Source organism: Engraulis encrasicolus, chromosome 16 (genome assembly GCF_034702125.1).
Source record: "Engraulis encrasicolus isolate BLACKSEA-1 chromosome 16, IST_EnEncr_1.0, whole genome shotgun sequence".
Classification (NCBI taxonomy): Eukaryota; Metazoa; Chordata; class Actinopteri; order Clupeiformes; family Engraulidae; genus Engraulis; species Engraulis encrasicolus.
This window is the reverse complement of record NC_085872.1, coordinates 44,914,402-44,934,401: the sequence shown is the minus strand read 5'-3', so window position 1 is coordinate 44,934,401 and position 20,000 is coordinate 44,914,402. Positions and strand designations below refer to the sequence as shown.

Here is a 20,000-nt window from a genome sequence, read left to right as displayed (position 1 = left end):
AGGATCGGGAAATGACCCCGGCCGAACTCGAACCGGAGTCCCCGTGGGTGGGCATGCAAGCCCAAATGTGGAGGGGCGTAGCGCGCTGCGTCACAGTACCCCCCATATTTTCTATTATTATACGGCCTTCTAGGATGTTGCTAGAGCTCCCATTCACTTTCGACGAGTTTGGTCAATTCAGAGATCACTCCGCAAGTAGTTCGGTCATATCTTCACTGATATGTCTTGCCTTCTGATTTTTAGCAGTGTGGCAGCAGCGCGATTAACGCACGCTGCTGGTGGCCCACTGATGCTCCGGTAACCAACCACTTCTCAAACGTCTCAAGACAAATTACAACAACACTAGAAGTCTCATTCAGCGATTAATTTTAACAGTTATGTCTCATCCTGACGAAGTTGATAATAACAAAAAAGGCCGAAAAAAGATTCATCAGCAAGCAACCCCTGATGTCCGAGTGTTGCCGTTCCAACAACGCAAACTGTCACTTTCCACCGGCTGCTGTCGTGACATCTTTTCTATAACGGTAGTATTTTTTTTTGTACAAGTGAGGAGATTGTGGACAGTTTCCAGGGTGTAGGCTAGGCTAGATAGAAGTTGGCTCCTTCACTCAACCATCCGGCGCACAGACCTCTGCCTGTAGCAGGATCGATGGTCAGGGCACAGCAGTGCTTGGGTTGTCTATGCTTTTTCCGGAATACCCATTAGATAGAAATGATCCTGTTATGAGCCTGAGTTTAGTAGATATTGCGCAGCGACCGAGGCAGCCTGCAAAAAGTTTGAAGTGCAGCGTGTCTGTAACAAGTTAGAAAGTAGCCTAACTCTGTTGCTTGGGAACCTGTTGAATTACGAGCGTTCCACAAACTATCTTCCTTTGCGCACGCTATAAAATGGCAATAAACCTGTTACTATAAACTACTGGTTAACTATTTATGCTTTATAATGTTGCCAAAGGTCGTATAATAAGCGGGATAATGTATTGTCCACAAGTAAATATCGGAAAATATTTGCCTTCGGAGCGGAATAACTCCGCTTTTCGCCCCATCCGGATATATTTTCCTATAGTTGTGTGGACAATACAATATCCCTTACATAAAGGCAAATGGTGCAAGTGAAACTACTTCCTGAGATCCATCCCTATGGCCTCCAGCCTTTTGAGATGATGATTCTATTCAATATCTTGCAAAAACATAATTCAAAACGTCATAATCTCATTTCCAATCAAGATGTTAAATGGAATGGCAGCCCCATAAAAGTTGGTCTGTGCTGACATGATGAAGACGCATATGTTCTCTAAAGAGTATTCTTACTCTTAAAGGGACACTGTGTGAGATTTGTAGTTGTTTATTTCCAGAATTCATGCTGCCCATTCACTAATGTTACCTTTTTCATGAATACTTACCACCACCATCAAATTCTAAGTATTCATTATGACTGGGAAAATTACACTTTTCATACATGAAAAGGGGGATCTTCATGGTCCGCCATTTTGAATTTCCAAAAATAGCCCTTTTTACTCTACTTGGAGCATACTAGAAAATGTGTGTTTATTACATAGAAAACTTTCATGTAAAGATCAAATTTGGCAATTGGCAGCCCAGTTTCAATGAGCAGCATAGTTGCAGTACCTTTTTTGACCATTTCCTGCACAGTGTCCCTTTAATAAGTAAATATACTGCACGCCGTCCCATTACACCAGCAAATTTATTGCTCACAGTTTTGATCATCTTCACCTGAGGAAAGCCTGAATGACCGACACGTTTCTTCCTACTTTGAACCATTGGTTACATCCAACGCACCTCCTCTAACTGAGGTGTGCAAAAGTGTGAGAACTGTTCCTCTTACCTTGGACCTGGGTGTCATCTTTGGCCTTGTACTCCTGGTTCTTGATGGCCAGCTCCACTCCGTAGCCAGACAGGTACACCTTGTTGCTGCTGGGTTTCTGGTAGGGGAGACACCAGAGGGGGAAAAACACAGATTGGACAATTAACCCATTGATGCTGTATTTTGCGTTGCGCAACATTGACCCTGGCGCCTGGAGCTGCATGATGCAACATTCAGGCTCATGAGATTCAAGACAAATGTATTTTAAATTCTTGGTATGTTAGAGCTGAATGAACACATTTTAATGCAAGATGAAGGTCTTAGCGTTTAAATACAACTTATTGCAACTTAATGCTTTGATGTGCTTCAGAGGCTGAGATATTTTGGGTTTTATAGGCTGAAGGCAACTTTTCTTAAAAAGGGCTTAGGCATTCAGCACCCTTTTTTGAAAGTGCTTTAGGCATCAATGGGTTAATAAATGATATTCACCACATTTCCAAAGCCGTGTCAAGCTAACAGTTGCTGATCAGTCTATTCCAGTTGCTGATCAAATGTATTTATTATTCATAATGACAACAACAACAACAATAGCAACGGACTGTAATGGTAAACCTGTGAAGTAATCTACAAGTATTGGAAACAGCTTAAGTATTTTATGTACCTCAGCTGAACAACTCAACATCAGCACACACCCTGTTAAGTAAATACACATTTATAAATAAAATATATTTTTAGGGGCTTGTATGCCCTATTTGATAGGGCAGTCTAAAATGGTGACAGGAAGTGAGTGGAAAAGAGAGACGGGGTGGGATCGGGAAATTACTCGAACCAGGGTCCCCGTGGGCATGCAAGCCCAAATGTGAAGGGCTCAGCGCGCTGCGCCACAGTGTCCCCTAATTGTCTCCCCACAAGGGATCCCTAACGCCCCCTGAAGGGCTGTAGACTGAGCCCCTGTTGAGAAACACTAACTTACTGCAACAAAGTTGGCTTAATTAGGCTTGACTTACTGCAACGAAGTGTCTGAGGACGAAGACCATTTTCCCCTCGTTGGCCTGCCAACAACCCTCTTAGTATTAACAAAAATAACTACGGAAATGTCAGGCTTGACTTACCGCTACGTAGTGTCTGAGGACGTAGATGATCTTGCCCTCGTTGGCCTTGTTCTGCATGAGCTGGTGCAGCCTGGAGAACTGGGCGGTGCCCATCTCCGCATACAGGATGACCACCGGGGCGTCGGGGTTGGGATTGGTCGAGTGGAACTTGTGATCCCCCTTGAAGAGGTACGGCTTAGACCTAATCAGGGAGAAGAACACAATGGCAAAAATACTGAATCAAACCAAGATATCGCAAAACACGCCCACTCAATGCAAAAGCGTGTGCTCAAGTTAGGTCTCCTAAGGGGGCGTCGTCCCCTACTTCTTCTTCTCTTTTTGAGGTGTTTGCGCAAGAAGTGTGCTACCGCCATCTACAGCGCTAAGGGGACTTCATTGATTCTCAACCTCAGGACTCCAAAGGTCTCCTAACCGAAGGTCTCCTAAAGGGGCGTTCACCCGACATAGAGTGGATACCGGAAAAGAAACAAAATGACGCTGGGTTGAAGGAGAGGATTGTGCACATCCCAGGAAAAGGTGCAGGACGAAGGCCAACTGTAGTTTTCAAAGTGAGAGGTCCGCACACTTAAAATCCTTTTTGTTGTGTTTTATTATTTCATGGCAGGATTACGTTTCGACCACAACAGTCTTCATCAGATTCTCCTGAGAGGGGGGTATACTAGGAACATGATTAAGAGATAAACAAGGCTTAGTTAACCTACAGGAAGTGGTAAACCTGCTAATAGATATACCTGCAGGCATCATTTAGTTAGGAAAATGAGGACTTCAGGCTCTTCTATTAGATGATTTACCTCTACCTCAAGGTTAGCTTAAATTAAATTACTACTGAGCCAGTTTCTTAGTATAGAATAAAACAATAGCAATAAGTGCAGGAGACGCGCTGACTGACACTATCGCCTAATGATACTCACAGTTCTTAACTAGGTTCTGAACCCCACATGTACCATAAATGAATTAAGGAAGCGAAGAAAAGGTGTGTCCTAAATAGGGTGTTCACCTTTGACCCAAGGACACCCTACTTAGTGAAAAGCGAAAGCCCAACTGGGAAACTCCAACTCCCATTGTCATTGTGACACAGCACACAAGTGGTCACTTCACACAACGAAATTGCATTTATGCCTCACCCGTGCAAGGGCGCAGCCCCCAAGGGAGCCCTCAGGGTACCTCAGTCATGGAGGAAGATGGGTGAGAGCACTGGTTGATTACTCCACCAACCAACCTGACAGGTCAGGAGTCGAACCGGCAACCTTTGGGCTACAAGTCTGATACCCGAACCGCTTACCCATGACTGTCCATAGGGCACACCTACGGGTCCAATCGCCATTAAACGCTGAAGAGGGGCTCTGCCCGAAACATTCGTGGGCAAGAAAAAGTCTGAAGACTGCTGTCCTACTAGGGTGGCCATCGGTCCGTTTTTACGACCTGTTCACGACGTCCGTGTGTCCCTCTCTTTGTCTTTCCTTTCCTCCTAGCCTTTTGCTTATGGCCTCGAGATGCGAGACAACGTCATTGACGCAAACTAGACCTTGACAGTAGGTCGTGTTTCCGATATCTGCGGCCGCCATGTTACTCCAGATATAACCCCAGACTTCGCCCAGTGAATTAACTGTATTGCTGTCGCCTTATGTCGGGGAAATCTCCGTGCAATAGCCCTATATGAAGTTCATTAACTGACTGTATGAAAGTTAAATAAGGTAACTATATTATTGTCTACTGTCTGTTTCCTATTTTTTCCTGCACTGGTGGCAACGCATAGTGCAACGTTTGTCCGCTAAATGCCTTTACAACGATACAAGGGTTCTCACAACTTTACAAACAGGGCAAAGAAACGTCTTTCTGCACGGGCGCTGTCTGTATTTTGAGCTCCATCCAGCGTCTGCATGAAAAAAAAGGTTGACAGAAGCGGTTTGCCTCCCTTAAAACACCGCTGATAAACAGACTTCTGACCAACTTTGAGTAAAGTTGGCTATTAGGCCTACGAATGCATGACTATCCAAAATACATTTAAAACAAATATAGGCCTATATGAAATAGCCTACACAGACAACGGAAGGAGTTGTCTATCGTAACCTGCCGTCTCTGATATAGGCCTAATATTAGGTTAGTGGTACTGATGACTCCTTTATCGGAGTGAGGTAATGAAATGCGAAAATCCTTCCCCCAAAAATATTGTTTTACAAGTAAAACTGCTGTTGGCAGCTGAGGTAAGATGGCAGCGCTGTTCCCTGATTTCTGCCTACAGTTTAGAACGCCAACTTCACTGTTTTCTCCACGGAGGCGGGGATTCGGCAAGTCGAAGCAATGGGTGCGCGCGAGGACGCTAGGTTAGAAAGTTAAGGGGCGGGGTTGTCCGGCCGAAGTCCGGACAGCTGGTCACCCTATGTCCTTCGCTTCCTTTATTCACAATGCCAATACGAGCAGGTGTTTTTCATCTGCCCCAGGGACAGCAGATGGAAAATAGCTTCTAACTAGCTTCACATGCGGGTCACAGGTGGACACACAAACAAGCAGCAAACGAACAACAGACAAACAAGACAAACAGGGTCACCACAATACCAGGCCGAACCATGTTGGTGGGGGGTAGGGGTAATGTAATGTATAGTCATGTGCAGCAGGGCAGAGCTTACCGATCAGACGCCGTGTCCAGCAGCGCTTGCAGCCTGTCCTCATCACAGCTCTTCTCTCCATGGACGTTAAAGAAGGCTGAACAGCCAGCTGGAGGAGGCTCGGTCGACGCGATCTTAAAACAAAAGCAAGCAAAATAATAAATAATGATATATGATTCAAATCATACTCCCCTTTCATTACGGCACACAACAACAATGTGCAATAGATCAAAAAAAGATGTATGCTATAAGATGTTGGAAAAGTTCCAGCTTAAAAAGTTCCCAGTAGGAAATGTCTCCCTTTTTTTTCCAAACGAGAGACATTTTGTAATGAACACTTGTCATTGAGCTGAAAACACTTTAATGTGGACAAAATTTGTTCAAGGTTGAGGCAAGCAAAAAAAAAAGTCAATTTTTAACTCCCATAACATTAATCAAAACAAAAACAACAGAAACATCCCAAAAACAGACGTATACAGATGTTGGAAAACGAAATGTAAAAACAAATATTTACATATATTATTACAACAAAGTATAGGTTATATATCCCATTTTTGTCATGATTCACGTGGGCAGTATTTGTTCGAAGTTGGAGACGACTACTGAGACTGATCTGTTGGAAGGAGTGTACGGTGGAGGAGTAGGCTGATGCCAGAGAGAGTAGAGAGAGAGAGGTTCCATTGGCCCATTGCTTCCGGGTTCTATTATTACAGGGGGGGGGGGGGATCCCCCTTTAGGCAGACCTAGTCAGACCTAAGGACTGTTCTATTCAATGCTAGGAGTATTATGACACGCCCCTTTAGGCAGACCAGAACCTGGTCACTTTAGGTGCCCATAGAAACCTATTACATTGGCATATCTCTATATACTTAAAGAATCTCTGCTGATGCCTTGTTCACACCAAGCACGACCTACGCTACCTGAGCAGCGGGAGTCATTATTTAATCTCTATGGAGGAAAGGCGAATAAAGCTGCCCGGAGCAAAGCGAACTGAGCGATTAGAGCAAATTTTAACGATTAAAGTCAAGCTAATCTTATGGTAATGAGCTATGACACGGTTCGGCAAAAAACAATAGGAACGCTCATACTGTATCTCCGAATGTCCCAGGCTGTCAAGCCAGAGCCGTTATGTGATTAGCTAAATCAAACATGTCAAAGCCATGTCCAGAGCGAATAAAGCAAATTCATAGCGAAACTTCTTCAACCACCGCAGCTACCTGGGTAGTGTAGGTTGCGCTTGCTGTCCACAAGGCATGAGTACTGACCTGTTGGAAGGAGTGTACTGTAGAGGAGTAGGCTCTGAGGGAGAGGGCGAACTTCAGCAGGTTCAACTGCACAGGGCTGAGCAGCGCACTGGCCCTCTTCAGGATCAACTCATAACACGACAGATCCGTATCTATGGGAGAGGAGAGGAGAGGAGAGGAGAGGAGAGGAGAGGAGAGGAGAGGAGAGCAGAGGAGAGCAGAGGAGAGCAGAGGAGAGCAGAGGAGAGGAGAGCAGAGGAGAGCAGAGGCATAGCCTTAGTGAGGGAGGGAGGTTGACTAACGTTCTACACCGAACTCTGCTAGTTGGCATCCGTTACATGTAGAGAACATACTAATGGCAAGTCTCAAGAAGCCGAGCTGATGACCATGAGTGCCAGTGCACAACAAACTATCAGTTCATCAAGTTTCAAACATGTAACAGAAAATGAGCACAATAACAAGACAGGACATAGCAGGAGCTGCAAGTGTCATGGAAGAGAAACGGTTTCATAAATTACTCACTGTCATGTTCGTCTTCAATATCCTGGTTGGCCTCCACAAAATCCCAAAACTTGTCATGGTTTTCCTCGGCCAGGAACTCGCTGTAGGTAAGAAAGCAGCACATATAGGCCTACTGTACTGTGTACACACACCACAGTGACTTCCACAATATGAATTTCCTCCCAGTAACATGCTCGCTTATCTTCCAATAACCTAGGATTAAATACAAGAGATGTTTCAATAGATAGTTTCAAGGGCTCTAAATTAACACCAGTCAAATGCTGGTGACATTTCAGTTCGGCTGGTAGTAGAAAAGACCAATGTACTACTAGCCACTTTGACATATTAGTCTGTGTGTATTTGGCTAGTGTGATGAACATATACTGTACTTAGTTAATTCGGGGCACTGATAGTTTCAAAACAATGAAGCTTGGCATACCTGGCCTCTAACAGGAGGGGTGTGGACGGCCACTTTGTGGTAAGTGTGGTGGTGACAGCTTTGGAGTCGGCCCCAGCAGAGACACAAGGTACAAGCGCGACCAATGCCAGCAAAAGCTTCCACATCCTTCCAATGCCGCCTAGATAGGACAGAGTAGACAACAATACACACACAATATTTTTCAACCTCAGAAGACCAAAGTGAAAGCAAGACTCAAAACGCTCAGAGGCACTCAGGTCTAATGTAGTTGCATGCTCAAGTTCCTACTATGTAATTTATTTAACAAATCCAAACAAAGATCTGAGTATAATGTGGCTGCATTGTTTGTTTAATTTCTGCTACACAATCATGCCCGCTTCCCTTGTTTGACAGCTCGATGAGGTAGAAAAAGCTAGCATACTTTCCAGCCAATTACAACTTTTAACGTGGCTGATCAGGCGACCAATCAAATGGCCAGGATGAGCAGCGCATCCGGGTTTCAACACGCCTTCTTTGAACTTGCTTTGATAGCCACAATCACCACCACAACTTGAAACAGATTGTATCCATTGCATTTCTCGAGGGAAAATATGTTTGATGACAAATGCTGTTATCTCTTCCCAGCAAACAACATCAATACCACTTAAACCAAGATCTAAATTGAAACTATTGTAAACCTGGCGCCCGTCAATGTGTCACATCCTGGTAGCATCACAGATAGCCTATATCACAAGACACCCACCTTGTAACTTTCGGGGAAATAAATACACGTCTCAGCAGAATGCATTTCTGAAATTAAGTGTACCTTTTGCTTGAGTTAATAATAAGATGTGGTCTTAAATAAATAGACCTAATGTTGGAATTGTAGCTTGCTAGCCATCTAGCTATTGCATTCTCCATAGGCGGTCATTGCAGTGCGAATACAGTATTGGGAAAGACACCGCTGCGATAATGCAGTGTATGCTTCGAAACTACACACGACCACGAAACGCTTAAAGCACTTTCCAACTCTATCATTTGCTGGTGTACACATACCGCATTGATCATGAAAAGTATGAATGAAAACCAGGTTTACTTACCAACACCGGCTTCCAAACTTACTACGGCGGTAGCCATGTTTGGAAGGTAAACGATGATGGTCAGGCGCGAAGGCGGAGTCTACGGTGTCTTGTCTGCACCTTCTGTGCCTGCACAAAAGATTTCCAAACAATAGTTTAATTGCGCCTTACCACTAAAACCAGTCTGTTAGATGTTTTTTGTTAGTTATTACAACCAGTGATGTAACACTTGTTGTGAGTTATTAGATTTAATGTGTCATGCAGGCACATGTAGGGCACCATCCTGGTTCATAATTTCCATCCTTCCAGGATCTGCAGGATCACATGGCTTGAAAATAGTTATTAGCCTACATTATATAGGGTACTGTACATTCAACAATCATATCGCAAGGATGTGTGCATGATTGTACAAGATAACTGTTGTGAACATCTACATCAGTCATTCATTTTGCAACAACAATATTTGATAAAATTCACAAGTCAGTTCAAGTTTGAGAGGTGCACCTGGAAAAAGTAGGCCTACATTTTTTTTTAACCCTGTGCTGCATGAGTCACATGAACGTTCTGTGTTGTCTGCATGAATCACAGAATGTCTAAAGCTTTGGTAATCATTATGGCTGTGGGTATATTTGGAGCCTACTCTGTGGGCAAGTGGTCAGAGTCAGGGTTGCCAAATGTGACCAGTGATTTCCAACCCAAAAATGCTCAAAAACTGACTGGATGCACTGACTGGATGCACTGAACCTTGCCAAATATAATCTAAATTCAATTGTATTAAAATCGTTTGGTGGCCCAGCAGCCCCAGGCCTACCATTGAAGCCAGGCAGTCTCTCCACTCTCTGCCCAATGACCATAAATGCATTCTTTGTGTTTGTGAATGTTGTGATAAACAATGCAACCCAGTCAGACTCTAGATTTGCACATGTTGTTTAAAACCATTAAAATCATATGTTATTTAATTATTCTGTTTCAAATACTATACTATTCTTAAATGGACCAACGGTATACACCCAGGCCCCAGATGAACACATTGGAATAAAGTCTGCTATCTTTCCAGTATCAGCAGTCAATATTTGGAGAATCACAAAGACGAAAAAATACTATAATGCCTCAAATCCGTGTCGTTCATCAACCCCCCTGCAAACCTAGACATGACTATAATTAATAATTTCTTTTGTGTGTGATTTAGTGTGTCTTGGTCAAGTGCCCCATCCACCCATTAGCATCAGCAGCAGCATGACCTTCGGGGCTCTGGCCTGGGGCGCGTATTCATCAGCCATGAAATGGGCTGTCCTGGTGAGGGATGGGCCGAGGCCGTCACCTACGGTCACTAGCCAGAAGACACCTGACCAGACCCGGACGGATAATCTGGCATACAGGGCATTTTCGCAATGGGTCGACAGTCCTCAGCCTACCAGTCCTAGTCTGCCACTTTGTGCATATAAAGTGTGTGAGTAATGAGGATGGGGCTCACACATTTAGTGAATATTAATGAAAATGAAATTAAAAAAGAGATCCGAATAATGGAATTTAATAGTCAGAATATGGAATATAGAATATAATATACCGGTATAGAATTTGCATCTTTTTACTTCAATGACATCTTGTGATAGTGACAAACAGGCCCGTCACTAGGTTTGAGAGCCAGGGGTGGCTTAGCCCTACAGGAAGAAAATGCGCATGCGCACCAAAAAAAATTCAGCGCACCTGCTAAGGTTTTGTCTATGAATTCATTATTTTAAGAGCTAAGAAATCTTGCACACTGTCCATTCCACCAACAAACTTTAATGCATTGTTTCGGTCATCCAACCTTCTTCATGTTGTATTAAAGTTTGTTGGTGGAATGGACAGTGTGCAGGATTTCTTTACACTTGAATGACAATCCCACTGGGATAACATCCCACCTACAGGGGGCTAGTATGTAAGGGGGGGCTAATACTAATGTAAGGGGGGGTAAATAGGGCTAACGACTTCCCTGGTGACAAATCTTTGTCAATTGGACAGAAAAATAGGCCTTCGTTTTTAATGACTACGTCTCATATGAAATAGTCTGAGGTCCGTTGTTATAGGAAAAGCTAAGGCTTCTGCAATAGGCGAGCACAGCTGTAGTGTCACCATGCTAAGTTTTCCCCAATAATTTTCTACACAGATTTAAAAAGCAAGAAAAAACAAGACGGAAAACTAAATAAAACACCTAACTACACAGAGAGAGCATTGTGATTGGTCCATTTGATCCATGGCTGGGCCAGGGTTCTCCTACATGCTGCAATCAATGGTCGTGTTTGTGATGGTGCAGTGCTGCTTTTGCTGTGCAGCGCGCATGCTCACATCGCCATGAGCGGCCAATACTAGTCTAGACCAGTGTTTCCCAACCTTTTTTGTCCCGCATACCCCCTAAGCAATTTTGTCATATGATGAGTACCCCCCTCACAAAGTCCATTTTTAAAAATAAATGTTGAGTTCGGCCCCCGACTTCGTTCCAGATTTTTATTTTGGCCCTCAGTCAATTTGAGTTTGACACCCCTGCTCTATATTGTTTCCTCCATCCCAGTGTGACTACACTCCATATATTTTTAGTATTACATTTTCCAAGTACCCCCTAAGGGGTGCTCGCATACCCCTAGTTGTACACGTACCCCTGGTTGGGAAACATTGGTCTAGACCAACCCACTGGGCGAAAATGATTTTCTGCGGTGCCACTACGGTGTGTGTAGATCTCTGGACTAGTACTTCACTGAATTGTGAATCGGCTGCTCCCTTATACTGAGGCGGACGCTATAAACAACAAGGAGACCCGATGAGTCAGAACTATCAGGCATGGGCAACAAGACCTTTATATATATCACCTGGCGGATAACCTTTTCCAGCTTGGCCCAAAGCGCAGGTATTTCATACTTAATGGGGCTTTCCTTATCTCTTACCACAAAACAGGATTTTTTTTTATAGGGCATGTTGGGCGCTGCCTGGAAATTCATCAATAGAAATAGAAGACAACAGATAACCATTTGACCTTCACCTGTGACCTATGAGGAAGTGCGCACCTAATCACTGGGAGAGGCGAGGAAAGACATGAATCACATTTATTAGGGGCTTGTATATGACCCCTCATAATGTCTTTCTCTCTCTCACACCCCCTCTCCCTCTCTCTCTCTCTGTCTGCCTGCCTGCCTCTCTCTCTCTTTCTCTCTCTCTCTCTGCTCTCTCTCTATGTCTGTCTGCCTGCCTGCCTCTCTCTCTCTCTCTCTCTCTCTCTCTCTCTTTCTCTCTCTCTCTCTCTCTCTCTCTCTCTTTCTCTCTCTGTTTCTCTCTCACATCTTTCCTGTCCTCTCTCTCATCTTTCCTGTCCTCTCTCTCATCTTTCCTGTTTTTGCGTGAACTTTTTAGTGGTCCAGATCTAGGCTACAGTGTGCATATGCAGCACATACCCTACACCCGACAGTTAATGTTTCGACAAGGATTGTTGAAAAAAGAAAAAAACAATTGCAAGGGGAAAAAAATCTTCCACAGTGCTGCCTATAACTGATTCTCAGACACAAATACACCAATTAAATTCTGCCCCGCAGATTTTTTTGTATAGATTTTTGCCTCTGTGTCCATCCATATCGTCCAGAAAACAGCGCAGCGGTGTATCGCCGCCTCATGAATACAAATTGGCCTGACCGGAGGTGAGGTTCACACAGCAGTGCTGCTGTTTACATGCAAGGCCAACAGGCCCCTGAAGCCTGCCATATACCGTAGCCTGGCTATGTGCAGGGCCGCTCACAGCTTTGACAGGGCCCATGACAACATAAACTGTTTACATGCAAGGCGAACAGGGGCTTATACTAAGCTGGTTCAGGAGTAAAGCAGGTTAAGTTAAGAGGTAAATCATCTATAGAAGAGCCTGCCGTTCTCATTGTCTGAACTTCTTACTGTAGGCCCCAGAGGTGAGGTTCACACAGCAGTGCTGCTGTTTAAATGCAAGGCCAACAGGCCCCTGAAGCCTATGTGCAGGGCCGCTCACAGCTTTGACTAGTCCCAGGACAAAGAAACTCAAGCGAAAGCATTTTCAGTCAAGACCGGTCCGCCAGGCATTGAAGGAGACAATGAACATTTTGTAGTCATTACATTACATTGTATTTGGCAGATGCTTTTTAACCAAAGCGACTTACAATAGAAGACATAATCATAGCCAACATCACTAGTAGAAACAAAGTGCACAGGAAATATACAGAGTGCAGATGCTTTTTTTAGTCATCTTCTAATTTGAGTTACTTTGACCACAATAGCCAAAAGTAATACTCAAATCTGACCAGGCCAAAATCATCAACAGTCGAGGAAAGACAGGAAAGACATGAATCACATTTGTTAGGGGCTTGTATATGACCTCTCATAATGTCTTTCTCTCTCTCTCTCTCTCTCTCTCTCTCTCTCTCTCTCTCTCTCTCTCTCTCTCTCTCTCTCTCCCTCTTCCTCTCTCTCTCTCTCTCCCTCTTCCTCTCTCTCTCTGTCTCTCTCTCTCTCCACCGGGCAAATGCCCTGTATGCCCTATGGCCAATCCAGTCCTGCCAGGGAAAACATATAGGCCTACAGGTACAATGCAATAGTGTGGGGACCAAATTCAAGGCCCTGCCTCCTGCCTGCACAACAGACCCCTTTGGCTCCGCCGTCATCTGTGAATGTGAACACAGGCATGGGCATAGGCCCAGGACAGGAGTCCAGAGCAGACCAGCCATCACCCCAGCTCCTCTCTCCTGTGGCGAGGTAACATAACAAGTCAAGTCAAGTCAAGTCAAGTAGGTTTTATTGTCAATTTCTTTACATGCACTGGTCATACAAAGAATTTGAAATTACATTTCTTGCTTTCCCATGCAGACATAGACTAATCTAGGTAAGGACATAGACAGTATAGACATAGACAGTACTTATACATGGACTTAAGACAGTATGGACATAGACAGTGCTCATACAGACATAACATGAGGAGTTCAGATGCAAAACCCCCTAACTCAATTTCTGAAGACCTGCGCTTCTATGGTTTGGTTTACATTCATGTACTTGATAATACATAGAAATAGTTACATTACATAGAGGTGGGGGGCACCTACGTAGGCTTCAACCATATCAGCCTGTGTGTTGCGTAATCCAGCCCCGCACCCAGCAACACCAGCCCCAACACCACCCCCAGCAGGCAGCTTCTCACCACTGGGGAGAACAAAATTGGGTCCACTGGAGGTGAATTAAACTGTAGATCAAGTGTGACAGCACACAGCACGTACTTGCGGGAGGGGAGGAGAGAAGAGAAGAGAAGAGAAGAGAAGAGAAGAGAAGAGAAGAGAAGAGAAGAGAAGAGAAGAGAAGAGAAGAGAAGAGAAGAGAAGGGAAGGAGGGGAGGAGAGGGGAGGGGAGAAGAGAAGGAGGAGGGAAGAGAAGAGAAGAGAAGAGAAGAGAAGAGAAGAGAAGAGAAGAGAAGAGAAGAGAAGAGAAGAGAAGAGAAGAGAAGAGAAGAGAAGAGAAGAGAAGGAGGGGAGGGGAGGGGAGAGGAGAGGAGAGGAGAAGAGCAGGAGGGGAGGGGAGGGGAGAGGAGAAGGAGGTAGAGGTGGAGGTGGAGGAGGAGGGGAGGGGGGAAGAAAAAGATGGGGAGGGAAGAGGAGAAAAGAAGGAGGGAAGAGGTGAAGAGAAAGAAGGGTAAGAGAAGGAGGGAAGGGGAGAAGAGAAGGAGGGGAGGGTGGTGTTTACGGCGGTGATGTGATGTGGGGTGAAATGGAGGTGGAGGGTGAGGTGGATGTGCTACTTGCTACTTGTTTATAGGGTCAGGGTGGTGTCCCTCTATTATTGCACACCAACCAATAGCCAGCAGTGCCTACATGAAATGGTTAGGGGAGGGTGGGGTGGTGCTGTGTGGTGTTTGTGGCGGTGATGTGATGTGATGTGAGGTGAAATGGAGGTGGAGGCCGGGTGAGGTGGATATGCTAGTTTACTTGCTCTAGTTTGGGTCAGGTGGGTGTCCCTCTATTGCACGCCAATTAGCCAGCAGTGCCTACATTACATTACATTACATTGCATTTGGCAGACGCTTTATAACCAAAGCGACTTTCAAAAGAGGACATAATCAAGCCACATCACAAGCAAATACAAAGTGCACAGGAGACAGAACAACAAGTGCAGTTGCAGAGAGGGGTTAGTTTTTCTTTTTCTTTTTTTTAATATATATATATATATATATATATATATATATATATATATATATATATATATATATATATATATATATAAAGAGTAAATAACGAGTACACACACACACAAACACACACACACACACACACACAAACTAAAGCAAACTAAACATCATGTCAAGAGTCTGCCCTGGGGCAAGGCCAGCTCAAGCATTAGTCTAGTAGATTCTCTCGAAAGAGGAAGGTCTTCAGTTGGTATGCTGCTGTTGAAGTGTTGAAGGGTTTCAGGCGTAGGTACCAGGGCCACTGACAGCGTTGGGCCAGGACAAAGTCGTCTGAAAGGGCCCCCCACAGTTAAAACATGGGCCCACAATAAAATGGGAACCCAGTTCTGGGCCCCCCTCTCTCCCAGGCCCTGGGACAAGGGACCCCTTTACCCCCCAGCACACTAGATGGTGAAAAACAGCTCAACTTCAAACTATAATAGCGGCAATTTGTTTCCAATGTTCATTCTTTTGGGTTTTTGCTTGGGGCCCACATTGACACTAGAATCGCCTCTGGGTGCAGTGTTGCCAGATGTGTCTGACCAAATCCCGCCCAAAAGGTTCTCAAAAACCGCCAAAATGCGCCAAATTCCGCCCAAATTCTACAAATTACATTGACTTCTATGGGCCCAAAACGGCTTAAAAAAACGCCAAATGGCCATTTTTTCCCGTTTTTGCCCGCCGACGCTCATCCCAAGTAGCCCAATTGGGCGGGCACCCGCCCAATCTGGCAACACTGTCTGGGTGTGACACTGCATACAATGCTATTATATCATGTTCACGTTGGCTTGGCCTGGCCGTTTGAGAACAACCACAGTGTGTGGTGTAAAACAATAGCCTGATATTGTATGACCAGCTGGATGTAAAAAAATAGCCTGATGCGTCTCACTTTCAGTTCCACCAAATATACACACACAAATGCACACACACATGCAGGTATATGCACACACACACACACACACACACACACACACACACACACACACACACACACACACACACACACACACACACACACACACACACACACACACACACACAGGATTGGGAATCAGATACGATATGATACAGTATGATAAGATATTCATGACGAATGGCCAAACTGTTTAATGGATCTGCATCAAGGCCTATTATTCACAGTAGATGGGTCTGGCATCTGGTTGGATAGCTGAGTACGAAAGCAGGGCCGGTGACAGGTATGGATGGGCCCGGGACAAAGTCATCTCCACCCAATACAAATAATGTAATGAGGCCCCAATTCTGCATCCGCTCTCTTTCTCTGGGCCCAGGACACCTGACCACTTTGCTGCACTCCCTCCCCCCCCCCCCCCCCAAGTCAGTTTTCCTATTGAGAGAGTGAAGTGGCCTGCATATGACACAAGTCCCCCTGTCCCACTCATCAGTCCCCTTGCTCCACTAATGACAGGACTGGATTGGCCATGGGGTTTACAGGGCATTTGCCCGGTGGACTGTTGATGATTTTGGCCTGATGATTTTTTCCCCTCAATGGTACTTCAGTCCTTATTCGGCTACAGCTGGCCTCTTCGAAATCGAATCAGATATTAATAAAGCATTTTGGCTGTTAGGGGCAAAATAGCTTATATTGGATGACTTTTTTTTCAAAGGCTTCATCAGTCAAAGGCTTCATTGCCTGGCATTGCCTATTCTTGGCAGTGACAGAACAACTGCACACAGCCCCCCTGGGCAAAACACTGATAGGGCCCCCCCATACAGTCTTCCATGGCCATAATAGGGCCCCCACCATCAATATGGGAGAGCTGTGGGCCCAAGGGCAAATGCCCTGCTTGGTCCACCTCTGGGTGTTGGCAATAGACCCCTTTAGAGTTTGTAAACAGGTATGACGTAATTTGGCTGCGTGCCAACCGTATCTCTTTCATTTCGTGAAGTATTCACGAAAAAAATAACTTTAATTTTCGTGGTGCATTCACGTTATTGCCCGTTTTTTGTGGTTGGGCAACGAAACGCTGCCTATTCATTTGAATTGCCCGACTGCTGCCTAGCGACCCACTAGTTTGACGCCCTTTCAGTACCGTCACATGGTAATCAAACATTTCAAACAAGCAATTTAGGGTTAGGTTTAGGGTTATGGTTAGGGGTAGGGTTAGGTTTAGGTTTAGGTTTAGGTTAGGGTCGTATGACATAAGGCGTAAGTACCGAAAGGGCGTCGAATTAGTGAGTCCCGAGTGTATCAGCAGTGTTCTGTCAGCACCCCCTCCCCGCCCCTGCAGACGCTTGGATAACCATAGCAGCAGTGGGGCAATTCCAAAGAATAGGCAGCGTTTCGTTGCCCAACCACGAAAAACGGGCAATAACGTGAATACACCTCGAAAATTAAAGTTATTTTTTCGTGAATACTTCACGAAATGACAGAGATGACAGAATGACGCACCGCTGCCTCAAAATCGCCCATGCTCCGTTCACTTGTACAGAGACTCGGCAGGTGTTTTTTCCCGAAATAAGATAACGGATACTCGCGCTAACCTCAGATATGCAGTGGGCACCAAGGACACGGGTATTCCTGGCGATGTCATCAGTCAGTAGTTTAATGTCTTGTAACAACAAACATCTCCTCTGCGTCTGGAACAGCCTCTTCCCTCTCAAAATAGCATGACAAGTATACTTTTGGGAATCTGTATTTTTTTTATAAAGGTACACACTTCAAAGCAGCAGTTTTTCTCTCTTTAGTGTCTGCACTGTCAACCAGTATTACATACAGAATCGCCACTCCCGATTTTACCCATGCCTGCAGTTCTCCTAGTGGCCGCTGTCGAGATACGGCTCTGAGCGAAGCAGCTCGTTCTTTCTGAATGGAGTCTGCACTCCCCCTAGAGTGCAGTATCACCCAGAAAAGTGGAGTCTCTAATAATATCCTTATGCCGTGTCCAGACCAAGAGCGAACTACGCTGCCTGGTAGCGTGGGTAGCAGAAGTTTCGCCTTGAATTCGCTGTATTCGCTCCAGACGCAGCATTGACATGTTTGATTCAGCTAATCACATAACGGCTCTGGCTTGACAGCCTGGGACATTCGGAGATATGAACGTTCCGATTGGCTTTCGCCGAACAGCGTCAGAGCGAATTCGCCTGCGATTAGATTTAGTTTAATCGTCAAAATTCGCTCTGGTCGCGCAAGAAGCTTCGCTCCTGGCGAATTCGCTTTGGTAGCGCAGGTCGCGTGCCCTCCATAGAGAAATAATGACTTCCGTCGCTTCATTCGCTCCTGGTCTGTACACGGCATTACAATATCTCTGGTGTGTTTGAGTCAACGATGCGCACTCATTCATGAGGACGTCGACTCTGAACGGGTCTATTACTGTATATTGTGTTCAGGTTGGCCTGGCCCTTTGAGGACAACCACAGTGTGTGGTGTAAAATAATAGCCTGATATTGGATGACCAGCTGGATGCAAAAAATAGCCTGATGCGTATCAGATTAAGTCCTCCCAGACACACACACACACACAAAACGCCTGGCCTGATTTTTCATCCCAGTTCCCTCGCTGCCCCTCTAGTGGAGAGAAGGGTCAGTGACATCGGCTGCCGAGAGATCGCTAATCACGCCAACGCAACACAACGCGCCCTCGTCTCCCCTAATGGGCGGACGAGAGAAGAGTAATGGAGTCTAATTAGCAGGGAAGCACGGGGGCTAAAACCCTGATAGGGCCCCCCCATACAGCCTGTCAAGGCCATAGGGCCCCCACCACCAATACCATACGGGAGGGCCTTGTGCCCAGGGGCAAATGCCCTGCCTGTCCCACCTATCGCGCCAGATATTAATAAAGCATTTTGGATGTTAGGGTCAAAATAGCTCATAATGGTGACTACATTTGCTTAATTCTCTCTCTCTATGCCAGGTGGACTTGCCTGATCTTGACTGAAAATGCCCGTCCTGATTTTTCATCCCAGTCACCTCACTCGCTGCTCCTCTAATGGAGAGGGAAGGGTCACAGAGTTTGGCTGCCGAGAGATCGCTAATCTCGACGCTCCTTTCCCTCGCCAAAGCAACGCACCCTCGTCTCCCCTAATGGGCGGACGAGAGAAGAGTAATGGAGTCAAATTAGCAGGGAAGCAGAGGGGCTAAAACCCTGATAGAGCCCCCCCATACAGCCTGCCAAGGACAAAATGGGGCCCCCACCACCGATACGGGAGGGCCGTGGGTCCAGGAGCAAATGCCCTGCATGCCTGCTTCACCTAAAGCGCCAGATATTAATAGAGCATTTTGGCTGTTAGGGTCAAAACAAGCTCATATTGGTGGGCCGGTCTTGGCTGAAAATGCCTGGCTTGATTTTTCACCCCAGTCACATCGCTCGCTGGAGAGCAGGGTCGCCGAAATCGGCTGCCGAGAGATCGCTAATCACGCCGCTCCTTTCCCCCGCTAACGCGATGCGAAGCGTCCGCGACTCGACTCCCCTAATGGGCAGATGAGAGAGGAGTAATGGAGGGTCAATAGCTCATATTTTAGCTCAAATATAAGGCGTCATTGTCTCTCTCAATGCCTGGTGGACTGGTCTTCGCTAAAAATGCCTGGCCTGATTTTTTACTTCACTTTCACGTCACCTCACCCTTAATGGAGAGCAGGGTTATCGAGATAACCGCTAATCTCGCCATACTGCTCCTCTCCCCCACTGCCAACGCAACACATCTCGCCCTCGTCTCCTCTAATGGGCGGACGAGAGAGGCGTAATGGGAAATTAGGGAATTAGTGGATCGGTCTTGGCTAAAAATGCCTGGCTTGATTTTTCACCCCAGTCAACTAGCTCGCTGCTCAGGCTTGCCGAGATCATTCCTTTCCTGCTTCCAACCAGGGTTGCCAGATGAGGCTGATGATTTCCAGCCCAAAAAATGTTCAAAACCCGCCTAGAAGCACAAAATCCCGCCCAATTCTATTGATTTCTATGGCAAAAAGTGGGCGGGTTTTTCTGATAAATGCCATTTTTACCCGCACACGGCCATCCTAAGCAGCCCAATTGGGCGGGAACCAGCCCAATCTGGCAACACTGCTTCCCCCGTGCCCTCGTCTCCC

General features: G+C 45.7%; 1 protein-coding gene across 1 annotated transcript in view; it reads right to left on the bottom strand.

Annotated features, from left to right (window-relative positions):
- Positions 1–8,850, bottom strand: part of uggt1 (UDP-glucose glycoprotein glucosyltransferase 1) — a 76,145-nt gene extending 67,295 nt beyond the window's left edge. The window contains exons 1-7 of the mRNA XM_063219737.1: positions 8,783–8,850; positions 7,725–7,863; positions 7,307–7,386; positions 6,806–6,936; positions 5,562–5,674; positions 2,935–3,115; positions 1,844–1,940 (exon numbers count right to left, since the gene is read on the bottom strand). Coding sequence (XP_063075807.1) covers positions 1,844–1,940; positions 2,935–3,115; positions 5,562–5,674; positions 6,806–6,936; positions 7,307–7,386; positions 7,725–7,863; positions 8,783–8,819 — 778 coding nt within the window. The 5' untranslated portion in view covers positions 8,820–8,850. The remainder of the gene's footprint in view (positions 1–1,843; positions 1,941–2,934; positions 3,116–5,561; positions 5,675–6,805; positions 6,937–7,306; positions 7,387–7,724; positions 7,864–8,782) is intronic.
- Between the last annotated feature and the right edge of the window lie 11,150 nt (positions 8,851–20,000).